The 18,808-nt window shown below is 42.1% G+C and overlaps 1 protein-coding gene across 1 annotated transcript in view; it reads left to right on the top strand.

Moving 5' to 3' along the window:
* The window catches only part of LOC126184493 (uncharacterized), a 474,522-nt gene that overhangs the window by 92,783 nt on the left and 362,931 nt on the right, over positions 1-18,808 (top strand). The window contains exon 3 of the mRNA XM_049926885.1: positions 2,287-2,420. Within this exon, the coding sequence (XP_049782842.1) occupies positions 2,287-2,420 (134 nt within the window). The remainder of the gene's footprint in view (positions 1-2,286; positions 2,421-18,808) is intronic.

The following is an 18,808-nucleotide window of genomic DNA, read 5'->3' as shown; positions in this document are numbered from 1 at the left end:
AACCCAGTGGATGCAGCTACAGTGACTGCGACGACGATGATGTTTGGTTTGTGGGGCGCTCAACTGCGTGGTTATCAGCGCCCGTACAATTACCCAATCTTTGCTCAGTCCAATTTCGCCACTTTCCTGGATGATGATGAAATGATAAGGACAACACAAACACCCAGTCATCTCGAGGCAGGTGAAAATCCCTGACCCCGCCGGGAATCGAACCCGGGACCCCGTGCTCGGGAAGCGAGAACGCTACCGCGAGACCACGAGCGGCGGACAAACAGTGACTGCGTAGGATGTTAGACGCTAGCCATGCATCTCTGCCAGAACATCTGTGCCAATGGTGGGAGCACACCCACAACAATACCGCACCGCGACGATGAATCTGGCCACCATTCTGGCTTCCCACAAACTGGCAATGTTCCGAGAGACCATTTATGCTGCTGATGTCGACATTTCCCTCCTCCAAGGAGTGATCGTCGCTGATATCTACGGCCCCTCTGGCTACGCTGCATACATCTCCTATGCTTATGACGACTGTAGTGGAGTCGCCATCCTCCTCCGTTCTGGACTCCCTGCTGAAGATGTATTGTACCTTCCCAAGGGTAGAGGTATGGTTCTCACGCTATTCGACGTCCGCATCCTCAATGTATATGCGCCCTATTTCTCCAGTCGACGTCGTGATCGACACACCTTCTTTGCTGACGAGGTAACGCCACTTTTTGAGGGTCCCTGGATGAAATGGTCCTCAGTGGTGATTTCAAATCCCCACAAGGGCCTGATGACCAACTTCCTCGTCATTCCGCGTGTGCGGCCCTCTCTGTCATCATCGACAGGCTTCAGCTTGTTGACACATGGACAAAGGTTCATGGCACTCAGGCAGGTTTTACATAATATACGGCGCATTCATCCAGTCACCCTCACCGGACATACCTCACACATTCCCTTGCTGCAGACACTCAACATGCCGAAGTATGGCCTCTGGCTTTCTCTGACCACGACGCCCACATCTGCGACGTCATTCTCGCCCAACAACAGGTGTGGCACAACCGCGGCCTGTGGAAATTAAACGTTTCCCACCTGACTGTCCCTGACTGCCAACGGATCATAAAGGATGCGTGGGCTCTCTCTCGTTGCCGTCGTCCCGAATACACATCCACCTTATACAGGTGACTATACTGCACGAAACCAGTTCTACGAAGGGCACTGATGGGATATGGCAAAGACTTCAAAGCTTGGCGAGCGATCACCATGGACTTTTATAATGTAGTGCTTCGTGACTGCAGTTCGATGGCATTCTCTCCTGTCTCTCAGACGATAGTGCATCGTGATAAAGCGCAGATCACTTCACTCATGCGACGACACTTGGAAGGGACCCTCACCATATCCTGCACCCGTGACACTATGCCTCATGAAACGCCATCGATGTACCACCTCCTCACAGAACGCCGACGTCATCGTCGTCGAGCTCTCATCCACGACCTCACCGATGCGGAAGGATGACGATACACTAAGCAATGTGCCATTGTTCTCGCTTTCTATTCTCATTTCTGCCGGCAGTACGCTTCCGTCTGACATCCCCCGACCTTAATTGAGGAGGTAGCAGCTCTGACTGTCAACACCATACCAGAGGGAGTGGTTCAAGAATTTCTGGAACAAGTGACCTCCGACGATGTTCTAGAGGCTATCAAAGTGGGAGCTGCCAAGTCCCCTGGACCTGACGGCCTCCCCCTCGAAATTTTTAAGTGTTTTAGCTATCTTTTGGTACCTACTTGCACGTCCATCTGTCATGACCTGATGTCACCCCCATCGACAATCCCAGCCACCTTCCTTGATGGGGTCATCATCCTGGTCCCTAAGCCACTTGGGCGATCACGGATCTGTGATTACCAGCCTACCACTCTACCAAACAGTGACATGAAAATTTCTACGCATTTTTTGGCCTCACGACTCAAGAAGGCAATAAGATACGTCACCTCTCTTGATCAGACTTCGCTGGGCGGTGACAATAACATTCATATGGCTCTTTGCCGTTACAGGGACATTGTCGCGCTCGCGCGGTCGCAACATTTACCTGGCGTATTGGCATCGCTTCACTTCAGTCACGCATTCGACCATGTCGACCATACTTTATAATACAACAGGTCGCCACGGATCCATTAGACGTCTATTAATTTATAATGCAATAGGCCGCCGTGGATACAACTCAGTAGCGTCTCTTTCACCAACAAGATGTACTGTGACTCTACAGTTTTCATGCTTTTGCTGATAACGATGTATGTTGTCTGGTTGCAGGTAACCCGCGTGCAGATCCCGTTCTGGACGGCATTCGCGAGTCCTACTACCCAGGCGACCAGGTGATCGCCACGTGCACTGCCGCACCTTCGCACCCACCTGCCAACATCCTCTGGTACATCAACGGCAAGCTTGTGAGTATCGTGGACGTCCGCTGCTCGCATTTTGTGGATCAATGGCTCCATCAGTATTATGAAGGCAACTAAGACAAGCTATCATTAGTTTACAAAATTACATATGCAATTGTTGAGTGGTTTAGAAATTTCAGCTTAAAATTTTATCGTAACGAACCAATAAGCTCAACTCCAGAGAAATCTATAGCGACTAGTAATCGACTGTGCTTTACTTTGGTGTTCATAGTAGAACGTGTTCCTGTTCCATATCTCGATGATGACATCATTATTATGCTATCACATGGTCAAAATATATTCTCCTGTTTCCATTTGAATTAATTAATCAGTACTGCCTCCTACTTTCTACACCTTCTAAATCATATTTCATAGTTTCCTTGTAACATTCAGATGCTTAGAATCCTTTAGCACGGAATCTTCCGTTAAAATTTACGTGCTTTGCTTCTAAAAGCTTTCTCTTATTCCTCCTTCACATCTTAAGGTTGCAGATTCGGGTCTACTTCACCAAATATCAATTTATGATGAATCTAATTAATGAAAATTCCTGGTGCTATGTGTGTTCTTTATAGAATTAATTTTATGTTCAAAATTAAAAAATGTAAACGTCGTGTGACTAGGGCCTCCTCGTCGGGTACACCGTTCGCCGGGTGCAAGTCTTTCGATTTGACGCCACTTCGGCGACTTGCGCGTGTGTGGGGATTAAATGGTGATGATTAGGACAACACAACTCCAAGTCCTCGAGTGAAGAAAATCTCCGACCCAGCCGGGAATCGTACCCGGGGGTTTAGGACTGACATTCGGTCGCGCTGACCACTCAGCTACCGGTGGCGGACCTGTTCAAAATTTATCTTTGGAAATGTCTGGAATTTTAGACAGAATAAGACGACTTATACTAGAAAGAAAATACAGAGTGAATCATCTAACTCTTGCACCGCAAATATTTCGGACATGAAAGGCGCTATCGGTATGCGGTTTTGGCTTAATAAAATTATAGGGAAGGACGCGTATTTGCAGCCAACGCGCAGATTTTGAGACGTTTAAGAGTTTGTAGCTATTTACAAGTGTTACAAATTTTTAATGGGAAAATGCCTATTGACAATGAAATTCTAAAAGTAGCGTAAATCGGAATGTCAGTGGCATTTTTTGTAGGAAGCTAGTGCAAGAAATTTACCAGTTATCGCATTCTGAACATTGTAAGATGGTGTTTCCTAAAGAGGAAAAAGTAGACATGCTCCTTGGTTATGGTGAATCGAGGAGGAATGCTGTTAGTTCGTGTATCATGTACGCAGAAAGATATCCCAATAGATACCAAATAATTTGTGTACCTCTTCAAACAATTACGTGCAAGTTGTAGCGTTGCTCCTAAAATGCGTAACGGAACGAGACGTGTGACTAGAGAGGAGGGTGAAATTAATGTTCTGGCTGCTGTAGCAGTAGACCCGCAAATTAGTTCCCGCGTATTCGCACGAGGAGCATGAGTGAGGCAGGTGTACTACGCTTTATCCATTATCATAAGTTCCATCCCTATCACATATCTCTTCATCAAGAGCTGCATGGAAATGATTTTGCGAATCGTGTGAACTTTTGTACATGGGCGTTAAGACATAATACTCAGGGCGTGTCATGTATCTTGTTTACAGAGGAAGCAACATTCACTAATCATGATCAAGTAAATCACAGAAACGTGCACTGCTGGCCTATTGTCAAACCTCGTTTGCTTCGTCAGGTGGAACGTTAGCGTCCGTGGACTTCAAAAGTGTGGTATGGGATAGGGCACCGTCATCTCATAAGCTCATTTTCTTACAGGGAACGCTGAATTGGGACAAGGGTCTCAACCTCCTAACGGAAAACCTTCCACATAACTTCGAAGACGTTCACCTTCAGACAAGAAGGAAAATGTAGTATCAACATGATGGCTGTCCAGCAAAATCTGCATGAATTACGATTGCTTGTCATCAAGGGTTGTTCCCAAATCGATGGAGTGGGCTAAGAGGACCTATACATGGCCGATTCAATCGCCAGATCTGGCGACATTGCATTTATTTTAGTGGAGAAAGCTGAAAGACACTTCTTCGACGACATACCAAAGAACATCACGTGATAAGAAGCGCCGTATTACTGCTACAATCACAGCAGTTTTCGCTGAAATGCTAGAATGTGTGCAGCAGCCCTTGAATGGCAAACTGTAAGCTTGTACTGACGCTGGTGGTAGTCGTTTTGAGCACAGGCTGTGAGGGTACATTGGTTCTTTACTCGTCAGATACCACAGAAGTACTGTATTCACCTTCGTTTGTCCTAGGCAATGTTCCATTTAAGAACACGACGACCCGAAAGAAGTGTTAACATCTGTGTAGGGTTGCACATTATAATTTATTTGTGTTACCACGTGGAACAAACATCTGCCTAAGTTCACAACGTTCGAAGTATGATATCTCGTAAACTATTTGCACTAGATTCCTACAACAAACACAACAGGCGTTGTAATTCACCTTAATCTGATTGTGGTATTGTCAACAACCATTGTTTCACTGTAATATTTGTATCCTTTGTGAAAAAAACACACATGAAAAACTGATAACACCCTTTGTATGTACTGCAAAGATATGTCTCTGCCTACCATACCAATCTGTGAAATCCGCTTATCAATGGCGGCTTCATTTCCCGAAACAGTCGTATTTGCGGTGCAAGTTTTAGGTGATTTGCCCTTCATATTCGATGTAAATAAGCTATTTCTGGCTACAACCTGTTCACATTATAACGCCTAGAACATTATTTTCGTACGATGCGTCGTATTCGAGATATTTAGATTTCTCAAGTTAAAATATACAGCCGGTGTATATCAGTCAATAAGGAAATTATACAGTAATGAACCACTTTCGAGTTTTAAGTGATTATTGAATTGTTGAAATCCCACTGTCAGGTGTACAAGATTCGAAGTTAGAATGTTAATGGATCAAAGCAAAAATGACCACTATAATAATTTAAAAAGATTTTGCCGAAAACAATAATGTGTTGGTCCTAATCGATACATACAGAAGCAATGAAAATAGCAAAGGAACTCGCAAAAATGACATATATTTCAGTACACAGGATGAGTGTTTTAGCTTGAGACAACTAAATGTTCTGGGTGGAACGTTGGTATTAGTAACGGGGACATATGTCTGCGCTACAGCTGACCACCTACTAACCAAGCCTCCTACGCGGATGGGATCGACATTTTCAATTGGAACCACCAACCCCCCACCCCCACCCCGCACCCCAATGTAATGCATATTTTGATTGTGCATCAAAAAATACATACGGTTTACTAGAACCATTACTTCCCATTTGTTGTAGATGGCGCTGCAAACGATGACTATCTATCGTGTTTGTTTTGCAATTAGGACCCGACGGATTTGATTCAAAATTTCACTTACGATCTAAATGTAAACTTGTGTGCTATAACGGTGAACATTGATGTTCAAACAATAGTTGAGTGTTACAGTTTTCTGATATTTTTCACAAATAAGCTTCTTATATGGTACTGTAGTTATCTGTTCGCTACTGAGTTGCATGTGGTGACTTCCCAAACCATCTGAATGATTGATTTCGGTGGCTGACCTCTGACCCCACCATTACGGTAACTGATTTCGGTGTGTGTGTGTCTACCCAACCTCCGTAACTCTTACGCTGGCTGCCGCCCTTCTACCGGCGGAATGGAAACCACAGCCATTGTAATAAGGCAAAATGTCCATGAAGTGATAGTGACACGCGCACCTCCCGTGCATACTCACCGAAATCACGCATCCCACGCAAGGGGGCTCACCGAAATCAAGCACCCCAATGGTGAGAACCATAATTATTTACTAGTGCCAGAAACATACAGTATAGACAACAAAAACATATCACGTAAATAAGTACAAATGAAATACGAAGATGGGGATGGTTAATGAATTGAGGACGACAGGTTGGCAACCTCAACAGCAGTGATGTTATTTACGTGGCTATGCTGACAGGAGGTGTGCTCACGATTGCTTATTCACAAAATACACTGAACATTTGGCGTGCCTCCTTTGTTGGTAGAAACAAATTGGTTGTATGACTTCTAGGTGGAAGCTGCCACTTCTGCCACTTATAGAAGTTCTTACGGTAGATTTACATTCTTAGAGAATACTGTACGTCTACATTTACATATACACTAAGCTGAGAAAAGTCATGGGATACCTCCTAATGTCGTGTAGGACCTCCACTGACCGGGCGTAGTGTAGCATTTCGACATAGCATGGTCTCAACAAGTCGTTCGAATTGTCCTGAAGAAATACTGAGCCATGCTGCCTCTATAGCTGTCCAAAACTGCGAACCCCCTGCCAGGCACTTAAACGTGATTTATAGAGTAGCCATGTAGATGTAGATGAAATTGTTGCCGGTACAAGATTTTGTGCACGAACTGACCTCTCGTTCATGTCCCATAAATTCTCGATGGGATTCATATCTGACCATCTCGGTAGCCAAATCATCCGCTCAAATTGTCCAGAATATTCTTCTGCGGGCATTAGTCTATTAATGGCTGCTAACAGTCTCCTAGTAGCCGAACACTTCGATTTCCAGTCAGTGACAGGTTCATTTGGGCCAGAGGACTCAGTAAATTCCATGCAAAAACGGCCTACACCAGTATGATGCCACCACCAGTTTGCACAGTGACTTGTTGACAACTTCGGTCCATGGCTTTGTGAGGTCTGCGCCGCGCTCGAATAATACCATCAGCTGCTACCAGCTGAATTCGGGACTCACCTAACTAGGTCACAGTTTTCCAGTCGTCTAGGGTCCAACCGATTTGGTCAAGAACCCCTGGGAAGCGCTACTGGCGACGTCGTGCTGTTAGCAAAGGCACTCACGTCCACCGTCTGCTGTCATAGTCCACACCGCACTGTCCTAACGGATACGTTCGTCGTACGTCCCACATTGATTTCTGCGGTTATTTCACGCAGTGTTGCTTGTCTGTTAACACTGACAATTCTACGCAAACGCCGCTGCTCTCGGTCGTTAAGTGAAGGCCACTAAGTTGTTTGTGGTGGGAGGTAATGCCTTAAATATGGTATTCTTGACCCTGCGGATCTCGGAATTTCGAATTCCGCAACGATTTCAGAAATGGAATGTTTCATGCTTTAGCTCCAACTACCATTCCGCGTTCAAAGTATGTTAATTCCCATCTTTCGGTCATACTTAATTCGGAAACCTTTTCACATGAATCACGTGAGTACAAATGACAGCTCCGCCAATACACGCCCTTTTATTCCTCGTGTACGCGATACTACCGCCATCTGTAGATTTGCATATCGCTATCCTATGACCTTTCACCTCAGTGTACGCCACCATGAAATTCAAGGTGGATTGTAAGTCGAACTAATAGTAGCTACGGTGTGTCCTGCTCCATTCACGTACGGCGAGAGGTAAAAGGTGTGTCACTATGCCTAGTTCGTGCTCTAATCTCTATTACCCGATTTTCAGGGTACCTACATGCCATATACGAGGGCGCGCTGTGAACTCTTACAGCTTTTAAAATAAAGCTTTTAAAATAAAGCTTAACATTATACATCCTTAATCTTCGTGTCTACATATTTCTTTCTCAACATGGTCACCCTGTCGACGAACACATTTCTCCAGACGAGAAACCAATTTGTTGATACCGTCACTGTAGAATGTTTGGCTGTTGTGACGCAGCCACAATCTCACCTCTGTGTGCACATTTTATTCGTTACCAATGTGAAGTTCTCGAAGGTGTTCTTTGTGTTTTGGAAACAGATAAAAATTGGTTGAGTCAAAGTCAGAACTGTATGGGGGTTGATCGCGGATAGTGATCCGAAGGCATCGGGTTGTTACAGGTGTCGCAGCGCTCTTGTATGATATGAAATTATCATGCTGAAGGAGAGGGTGCTCCATGCGTGGACGAACTCTTCGAATTCGTATTTTCAGTTTCTCGATGGATTACATACAGCACACTGTTTCTCACATCGCCATGTTATACGCTACAGTTTGGAGCCATCTAGCGGCAGAGGGTTGCAACTTACGCCAGGGAAGCGGAAACGTTGACCAAGTAATGTGTCTGACACGTAATACGTCAGCAGATGTTGAGAACGGAGTAAAAACTTCAGAGGCATTACTTCTCAGCACGCTCTCGTACAATGCAGGCAGGAAAATTTTGCAGCCTTTTTCTAATACCGATTCTTTAAGTTAAGGGTTTGTTAAGTAAAGGGTTTTGCTTGACATCCTCAACTTTATTCAAGAAATTACCTTGTAAAGTTAACGTACATGTTTCTGGCATACTGATCTGTTTTGTATTGGTCTGTAACGATCAAAGCATCGCGTCTCTCAGTTCGTTCTGTGTTAGGTGGCAAGCCAGCATGATAAGAATTCCATACTCTGGAGTAATATTGTGCAATACATCGCTGTAGTATCATGCATATTTCCCAGATGCACGGCACTTTCCAAGATCTTGTCAACAAATCTAACTACAGCAGTTAGAAATCTGTTTGTGAATGACGGAATTTTGCACGGACTGTGGTCTTGAGCTACACATTCCTGTAACTTTTGCGTTTTACATTACCCACTTTCAATTTGGTCACTTTCTGAGTCATTTTTTACAGATTTCACTCTACGTCCTTTGTTCATCGAACAACCACTCGTCTTAGTATATGTCCTGAGAATCTCGGGTTTATTTTTGTTTTAGTCGTAAATACTTCCCACACTTCAGTCTGTTAATTAATCCGCATCCTTCTTTTCCTGTCTCTCATAGTAATTCCCTATATGCTTCTGTGCCCTCGTCACTAAGAAGCCCTCACCTCTTTGGTAATTTTCCTTCCTCAAAGTCAATATCTCACCGAAATAAGTAAAATCTGGCAACACACCCTTACCGTAAACATTTCGATTTAGATACATCACAAGCGTCGTATTTCAAGCTGTATTTAGTTTACAAAAGGTGCTTCGGGCCATTTTCACTCCTGAATTGGTTTTCATTTTCTGTACTTCGAGTCGCTGTCTCTAACAGCGCAATAAACAATTATTGTTATGAATCGTTGATGATTTGTACAATTTTATATTGTTATTGTCAAACATTGATATTCTTCTAGACATTTGATCCATATCACCATGTCCTGATGATTATCTCTATTCTTAGAGCTGGGTAATTCTTCGTTGTGGGCAGTTTCTTTGCATTATCCACTGCCTTTACGTACTCCACAATATTGATGAACAACTCCTAAAATTTGCAACCAATTTGGTACATTCTTGTGGGTACTCGTAACGAATACATCGTACCTCACTTAGAGGTTGAATAAAGGCTGCGATTGTTATTACCATAGGACTAATGTGAGGCGCCAGCAATCAAACGAACATTGTTCAAAAAATGGCTCTGAGCACTATGGGACTTAACTTCTATGGTCATCAGTCCTCTAGAATATAGAACTACTTAAACCTAACTAACCTAAGGACAGCACACAACACCCAATCATCACGAGGCAGAGAAAATCCCTGACCCCGCCGGGAATCGAACCCGGGAACCAAACGAACATTGTAATTCATGTTACAGCATAAAACTAGTATAGACGTGATGCGTTGTGCGCATACTATATTGACAATTGCAAATTAATTTCGAGGTCTTTGTAGATGGCAGAGTACAAGTTTAGTTCTGGAAAACCCGCCCTCCTAGCCAGATGTGTGTTTCCAGAGATTTTTCCCTACATAATTTTAGATGCTTAAACAACACACCACCGGATCTTTTCGTATTTTTTATTCGCCTGGTGACCGGATGCAGCTCTATGTTAGCAGGAAATAATCGTTCCTTTTCCTCGCACTAATTTATTCGAATGAAAATCGAAAATACGCAAAACAGCAGTTTGAAATTCAGAATGTCAAAGCTGTAATAAAAGTCAACAAATTAAAAGATTAAATTTTATATCGGGTTCATTAGCTGTAATTCGGTCGGAAGTTCCTTGCAAAATTATCTCCTGGCTGTTACTGGTTATAACGCCTACGTTTCTATTGTCACGTCTCTGCGACAATACATTGTCGGCCCACCCCACTTGAATAACTGAATATGACACTGCAGCAAGTCCTTACACGTACGTTCGCACCGCAGGCTTCAGCGGGAGTGGAAGGCCAAACATTCATCTACGCACGGTTGTTAGAGGGCTTCAATTGCCGGCCGTGCTCCTCAGCGTGGCAGCTATTAACGTGGAAAATTACAACAGCTACTGGCCGGCCGGCATTCATTCCAAGACTACAATGTGCACACCTCGGCACGCAAAGATACAATGTAGTGAATTGAGGTTTCTTCATATCATGCTATTAGTTTCTTTCTGACCTAACATAAATTCACTATCTTCTAAACGTAGAGATGTTTTCGAATATGCAGTTTAATGTTCCAATTGATCACAAAAATCGTAATTAGAATAATTACAATCAATTGTAAAAGTAAATCGAGGAACAGTTAAATATAAATAATATTTTACAACTAATTCCACAGGGAAAGTGAGGTGCAAATTGATTGAATTGTTGTGTGTGTGTGTGTGTGTGTGAATTCGTAAGGGACCAGACTGTTGAGGTCGTCGGTCGGGAGACTTGCACAATGCTTAAACTAACGTATGCTAAGAACAACACACACACACACCCACGCCCAAGGGAGGACTCGAACCTCCGGTGGGAGGGTCCGCGTAATCCGTGCCATGGCGCCATAACCGGGCGGCCACTCTGCGCAGCAATTGAAATGTTCATTAATTCAGTGGCACGTGTCACTTCCCTTGTAAAACATTTCCTAATTTTATAGCTTTAAAATTACGGAAACTGTATAATCATTTTAACAGTGCATGCAGTCGCGCACTCTAAGTGACCTGGAGGAGTTATTAATTGCAAACTTGACATAGCAGACTGATGACCTTAGATATTTAATCGCGTTAAACTCATGATCAGCTGCAGAAACAGAATTGATGTCGTTGTTCATATACATATAGAGAACAGTTTGATATGTATTTTAATAATGATATTAACAGCTCTAGTTTGAGAACCATATAAACTTTACCTGATGTTATACATCTGCATAAAGAACATAGGTCTGGCCAAAATAAAATGTGTAGTAATAGTTATAATATCCTTGCCGGTATTTAGAATAATTATTTAATTGAACTGTACATAGTCACTAAAGGCTACCTAACGTTTCGATGGCTTTGTGTTCAAAGTGTTGGCTCTCTGATTTTTTTGTGCCTCTTTGATATGTATGACAACGTTTTTATAAACTTTAAAACTGGTACGTTTGTGCAGAGTTGTTACTGTTTGCAGCTATTTTTTGTAAAAAAAAAAAAACAAAAACGTTGCTATAAAGGACTAGCGTACGTTCTGTGAACGTCACAGTAACGCTTCCGTCTGTAGGAAGTGTAACTTGGTATTTACACATGCCTTTGATGTTGGATTTTTCTGGTTCACAATACAGTAATACTGCTGATGTGCTTTTTGTACTGAATAGGCTATCAGCGCTATAGACAGTGCTGTGAGTCGACGAGAAACAGTCAGACCAACATTAGTGGCCTGTGTGTCACTAAAGCTCTTTCATAGCTATAATAAACATACCACGTTGCAACAGACTCAGTCCTACAAATACTAATGAGCCATCACTACTGGAGTGAAAGAAGAAACAAACGTTTTTCGCGAACAATTTACATAAAAAATTTCATAAGGAGGAAAGACATAAATAGCCTAACATACCCTCTAAATACAGTTTTTATTACCACTTCTAGGTTAACGTTGCCAAATAACAATGACGAAACATTCAGTGGAATAGAATGACACTAATGCCCACACACCAGTCTGATAGGAGCAGTAACATAACATCCCTCGAAGAGTTTGGTGGCATAAGGTTGACTAAATTAATTTTGTGAATGACAACTGCGACACTAATAACGGTGAAGGGTCAAAAAGTGTCAAAAACATTATGTGTTATTGCAATTCGCGAAAGAAGCAATAGGACGCACAGTATCACAAATAAATGCATGGAATTCTGTGGAGCCATAAAATAACAGCAAACCCCAAAGTACAATCGAAGCTTTAAATTTACATGCCTTCAGAAAAAAAATGAGCTTAACCGTAGATTCCATACTGGCTCTCAACATGTATGGTATACATCCCAACTCGCTTGTCATATCCTTGACACTCTCTTCCCTTATTTCACGATGATATTTTGACCTTTTTGGATGTCCTCCGTGAGTCATGTCCGGTGAGAATCCCATACTACACGGCAATACTCTAATAGAAGACGAACAAGCGTAGTGTAAGCAGTCTCTTTAGTAAACCTGAGTAAACCTGTTGTATCTTCTAAACCTTCTGCCAATAAAACGACGTCTTTGGTTTGCCTTCCCCACAACATTGTCAATGTGATCGTTCGATTTTAAGTTGTTCATAGCTGTAATTCCTAGGTTTTTAGTCGAACTGACAGACATTAAATTTGTGTAACTTATCGTGTAACCGAATTTTAACGGATTTCTTTTTGTACTCATGTGGATGACGTCATACTTTACACACCATACAGATATCGTGTCTAAGTCATTTCGCAGTTGGTTTTGGTCTTCTGATGACTTTACCAGACTGCAAATGACGGCAAACAATCTCAGAGGGCTGCTCATAATGTCTCCTAAATCGCATATGTAGATTAGAATCAGCAGAGGGCATGTAAGACGGGGAACGTTGGATACCACTTCTGTTTTACTCGATAATGTGCCCTCAGTTACTACGTGTTGTGAACTTTCTGACAAGAAATCGCGAATTCAGTTGCAAACTGAGATAATATTTAATAGACACGCAATTTTATTAGAAGTCTCTTGTGGGCAACGATGTCAAAGATGTAGAAATATGGGATCAGTTTGGACTCCCCTGTCAATATCACTTATTACTTTATGCGAATAAACTCTTCATTTCTTTACATTCAGGCTTAACTACCGATCTGTGCATTCATATCCTGTCCTCTGCAGGCCTTCCTCCAATTCACTATAGTCATCTGGCATTGAAACCTGCCTACAGAGCCGGCCGGTATGGCCGAGCGGTTCTAGGCGCTACAGTCTGGACCAGCGCGACCGCTACGGTCGCAGGTTCGAATCCTGCATCGGGCATGGATGTGTGTGATGTCCTTAGTTTAGTTAGGTTTAACTAGTTCTAAGTTCTAGGGGACTGATAACCTCAGAAGTTAAGTCCCTTAGTGCTCAGACCCATTTGAACCATTATGTCATTTTCGCTGTCGTTTGCAGATTGAAATGAGAATCCGAATAACGATGTTCCGTTGTGAAATATTCTGTCATCCTCCTTGTTAGCGCCATTACGGTCACTGAGCAACTGAAGAGCAGATTGAGATCCGCTTAGTGGCTTCTAGTAGGACGGAAACGTCTTAGGCTCTTCTGTTGGATCGAATGGCAAAATTTAAATTTCGACTGCATCGGACTATTATGGCAGTGTTCTCTTAATTCTCGATTTGGCTTCATTCTGCTTCAGTTTGTCAATTAGGCTTCGACTGCACTTAAATCTGCGATGAAGCTGTTTGATTTAGTGGCAACATTCTAACACAGTTATTGAATCACGGTGGTTCTTTCGTATCCCTCGCAATCTTGTCAGGCACATACGCACGCAAGACGTGTTGTACGGTGGTTTTTAATTTTATCCATTTGATCTCTACATCGCCATATTTAGAGCAAAATATTGGGTTCTGACTATTCATATACACCGCAATTTGTTTCCTGTCATTCTTGCGAAGAATAATTATTTTAAACCTGCCTTAACATTTACTGTAACATTTTTAGTCATATTCTATTACAGCCTTATCATCACTGAACCCCTTCTCTATCTTAAATAATTTTTAAAATTCGGGTCCGTTACGTATTAGGAGGTGAAAGACTTAACCCTTATTACTCAGTTTACGAAGTACCTGCTCGAAATAATTTCCAGAAAATATGTTCAGAACAATCTGATACAAGTTCTTGTCTCTGTTACAATTTTAATCGCTTGTCTCACTCAATCTATAACAGGGAAAGTAAAGTCTCTCCGTGTCACGCTAATGCCATATGAAATACTCTCCCAGCGTTACATGAAACACTTAACCATTGTTGTCCCTAAAGCCAATGGTGTACAAAAGCATCCACTTATCACATTTAGCCACCTCCAATGCTTATTTTCACTGAGATTACTTCACATTCGGAATCTCTAGTAACCTCAGTACATACTGTAGACTTAGAACAACTAGCAAAAGCCTTCATAAGAAATTAAAAAATCAACTTTTATGAACCGAAGATACGAATATTCTTGAGCCCGATACATACTTTGAGATGGTGACGAGAAATACATACTATTACAATCACAACAAATATCGTTCTTTCGAAGCTCGGTTTGTGATTGTAAAACTTACAAATACAAAAAGACAATTCAGTGGAAAGAACCCTGCGCCGTGGTCCTTATAATGATTCATCTAACGTCGTTTCATATGTACTAAAAATAACTCTTTCTTCAGAAGTTTTCTCTGTAAGTCTGGATGAGGTAGTGTCATTTTTTTAGTTACGAATGTTTAGTAAAAGAGGCTCGAAGAAACACCAATGAAGTAATTACGTTACCAGTGAGTACGATTACAAATCGAGTTGTCGATTCTAAAGCTGCGAAATATGACTTTATTCAACATGTGCATAGGAGCGTGTTTGGCAGGGTTCGGTGCGCGCTACGAGAACGTAGAGGGACGTGTCTCGCAAATTGTGGAGAGTGAGGGCGCGTTCGCGGCCGCTGTCGCCATTACAGTCGGCCCGTAGTGTCCGTTACCGTTCAGAGCAACAGCGCGGAAGACTGCCGCTCGCACTCGTCTCCCGCCTCTCGTGCTCAAATTTTACACCGGCGTGACGCGAACCGAGACGAGCCGCCTGCCAGATAGTGTGGAAATATATCCCTCGGAGTAAAATTAAAGCCATCCATCCATTGTGGCGTATGATTTCAGTGCTCTGCGAAGCTTCCGTCGGCTCGGCGGCGCACTTTACGAGCTCGGCGCCGCGGGCGTCGCTTATCTCAGGTGTATTATTCCCCACAAAAAGAAAGCTAACGCACCACAAGTTCCATAGTTCCCGACGAACAAATTTTTCCGCTTTTTTGTCATATTTCCGACTGTACTTTTAAAATCAAAGTTACTAACAACCCATGCCGGCCGAAGTGGCCGTGCGGTTAAAGGCGCTGCAGTCTGGAACCGCAAGACCGCTACGGTCGCAGGTTCGAATCCTGCCTCGGGCATGGATGTTTGTGATGTCCTTAGGTTAGTTAGGTTTAACTAGTTCTAAGTTCTAGGGGACTAATAACCTCAGCAGTTGAGTCCCATAGTGCTCAGAGCCATTTGAACCATTTTTAACAACCCATGTACCTTATCCAGAGTAAAATAGAACCTGTTGAATCCTTCTGCTGGAGACAGCTCTACATCAGACACTATTACTTTGATGTGTGTGTCCCAAATAATGATGGATTTTGAGTGGTCCCTAAGTTCTCAATAATTTCCCTCTTCGATCCCTCATCTGTTTATTATGTTTCATTTTATCCTCAAAAGCGTGCACATCCTGAATCCAAAATCAAACAGAATTACGTTGAAATAATTTTGTCTCATCTTGTAAAATGTGTACGATTCTAGTATCATAACAGCTATGTCACCCAGTAAGTAACTGTTAATTGCATATGTGAGTTAACAACACTCCGCAGACCTGTGGTCAGCCTCGTCACTCAGACGATGTTCACTTAATCTCCGGAAATTTAGACTAACTGCAAGCAGGATTACACTACTTTATGTTAAATGGACCTGGACGTCATGAGGGTTCGAAAAATTGAAATTTTGATTTTTATTTAATAAAATTCTTTCAGTCTTCTCAATTCTAAAAATACGTACTTCATGTACGCTAACCTTATTATTTTCATGTTCAAAGCCCTTCTTAAAGCAGATGCGGTGCGAGTTTTTTAACTGCTTAACTGTCACACACCTGAGAAACGCAACGCATTGGCTAAAATGTGTCGTTGTTTAATTTTGGCTTCGCTATTCCCACAGCTACTCGTCTCAGTAACATCTTTGAAGACCATATCGACTATGTTGCGAGCACGGATTTATTGAAATCGGTCTTTCTGTCGATACTAGTAATTTACTTCAGTTTACTTGTTTTAAGGACGCGTTCGTGTTGTGAACTTGTTATTGTTGCTGTTTTAGACGTATTTCAACGACTTTCAATCGCAAGTTGCCAAAAACTAAAAAGTTTACATGCAGTCGGAAACTTTACGCTAGATAATACCCGCGTATTGCTGGAAACCGTAATAAAAACGAAGAGTATGTTACGCTGCAGTGAAGTAAGGGTAAGCCTAAAAGTTTACCAGACTGTGCCTCAAAACGTATGTTGAAATATACTACCGAGAAAGAGTCAGGCCTTCTCATTATAAATAGTGAAAATAACGGTTATGTTTTGATTAGTAAGTGCAGGCTTCCAGAATTGCTTTTGTCTGTTGATAATATAACTACCGTAATAGTGAAAGATCCCTTATATTCAGAAAAGGCATAAATAAGAGGAGAGGTCTCCCTAGCAAAATCGCAATAGAATCCAAGTGTCTAAAGGTAAGAAAAGTACAGTTAAATCTCCTGTAACATGCAAAAAATATTGTGAAGTGAATATTCGCCAAGCTTCTGCCATGAAGTGCACTGGAAAGGGAAGAGATGCAGCCCACATGTTCCGTGCTATGATGCACCTCCTACCGCCACCGATCAAATCTGCAAGGTACTGTGAACATTTACATAATGTTCCAACAGAAGTCAGTAAAGTATCTACGCAAAGGGTGTGCCATACTCTCGATTATCTAGCTGATGGTGACTAAGGGATTCAATAATGTTGTGGCTGCTAAATCATATGGTAAAACTGATATTTAAAAAATGGAATACATGGGACATGTGCAAGACTTTGGAGGCTCTGCAAGAACATGACAGGAAAAAACACTCTGATGGAAGGCCAAATGTTGGACAAGGCAGACTCACCATCAAGATTGGAAGACTTCGCAGATTATTACAATCTAGTCATCGGGAGAAACAGTGAAAATATCAGTGAGACGAGACCAACTATTTGGGCTATTCTGTTATACAGAATATCCACTGAGAAGGATCCATACCGTGGCCTCTGCCCATTATGAGACACTTCATGGTGCAACAACAAAAGGTGTAAAGCAAATGGACAAAAACACACACATGAAGACCCCATGTCGGAAACTCTTATGACAGCACTGTAGCAAATATAAAAAGATCTTTCCGATTCTAAACTCCTAGAGAAACATTTACATGGAAAAACGCAGAATCCAAATGAAAGTTTCAGTAGTAGCATTCAGGAGCGTTATTATATTTCAACGTACTAGTCAAAATACAGACCGTAACGTCCAGTTCCTATTTAAAAAAATTCTATCGTTGTAATTATAAACGGAGATTGTGACAAATTTTGGGATTACAACAATGGTCTCTCCCAGTAACTATCTACTTAGAAACATGAAGAGGTAATCACACTGCAGTGATATATTCTCAAACTCTTCAGAAAGACGATCAGAAGTGTATATGGATGTTCTGTCACACTTATTCCGGCGTCTGTGTTCAATGTACTGACCTGTGTTGTCACTTCAGTTGGTTATAGCACTTCAGCTGTAGCTGCGAACGATGTAGAAAGGAACACGATACCATCAACAACTAGATATCGTATCTCGGGATCTCCATGGTTTCTCCGGAACAACAAATGCGAATAGAAAGAGTAAGAGGCTGATGGTATAAAGCCTCTATCCATCAATGTCCAACTAACATAGTTTTCGAAATCGACATGTATACAGGTATTTCTTGGCTGTGTTCATGGCGTGTGAATCCATCTGAAAACTAAGCATTTAACTACATGAGGTCCCGGTTTGTACTGTTGCAGTCCAAGATGTGAACGCCATTGTTAATTTGAGCTTATTGTGTGCTTAAGATGGAGTTTCAATTTACTGGTAAAGATACTCTTTAACCGTTAAAAGTTCCTGGATCAATGTTCGATTTCTGATGTAGCATATGGCTGATATACCGAAAGTGAATCGTCATCAAGCAGTTTCTCATAGCCTTCGGTTTATCAAACTCACCATAACTTCGTTGCTACACGCAGATACAGGTGAACACTGTTACTCTTTTGATAGTAACCTCATAGTTTTAATAAAGGTGATGTACTGAAGTACGTAAGTGCATCATTTATCTCGAAAAGTGCAGGTGAAGAATTCCTTACGAAATAGTAAACAAAGTTGCATAAAAAGGTTATTAAGACTTTGGACTGTTCAATAGGATCTCTAAAGGGTCACTTAAAAATTTTCAGAGGTATTTAAACATA

This window comes from Schistocerca cancellata, chromosome 4 (assembly GCF_023864275.1).
Source record: "Schistocerca cancellata isolate TAMUIC-IGC-003103 chromosome 4, iqSchCanc2.1, whole genome shotgun sequence".
Lineage (NCBI taxonomy): Eukaryota > Metazoa > Arthropoda > Insecta > Orthoptera > Acrididae > Schistocerca > Schistocerca cancellata.
The sequence above is the reverse complement of the archived record's forward strand: the minus strand, read 5'-3'. Positions and strand labels throughout refer to the sequence as shown.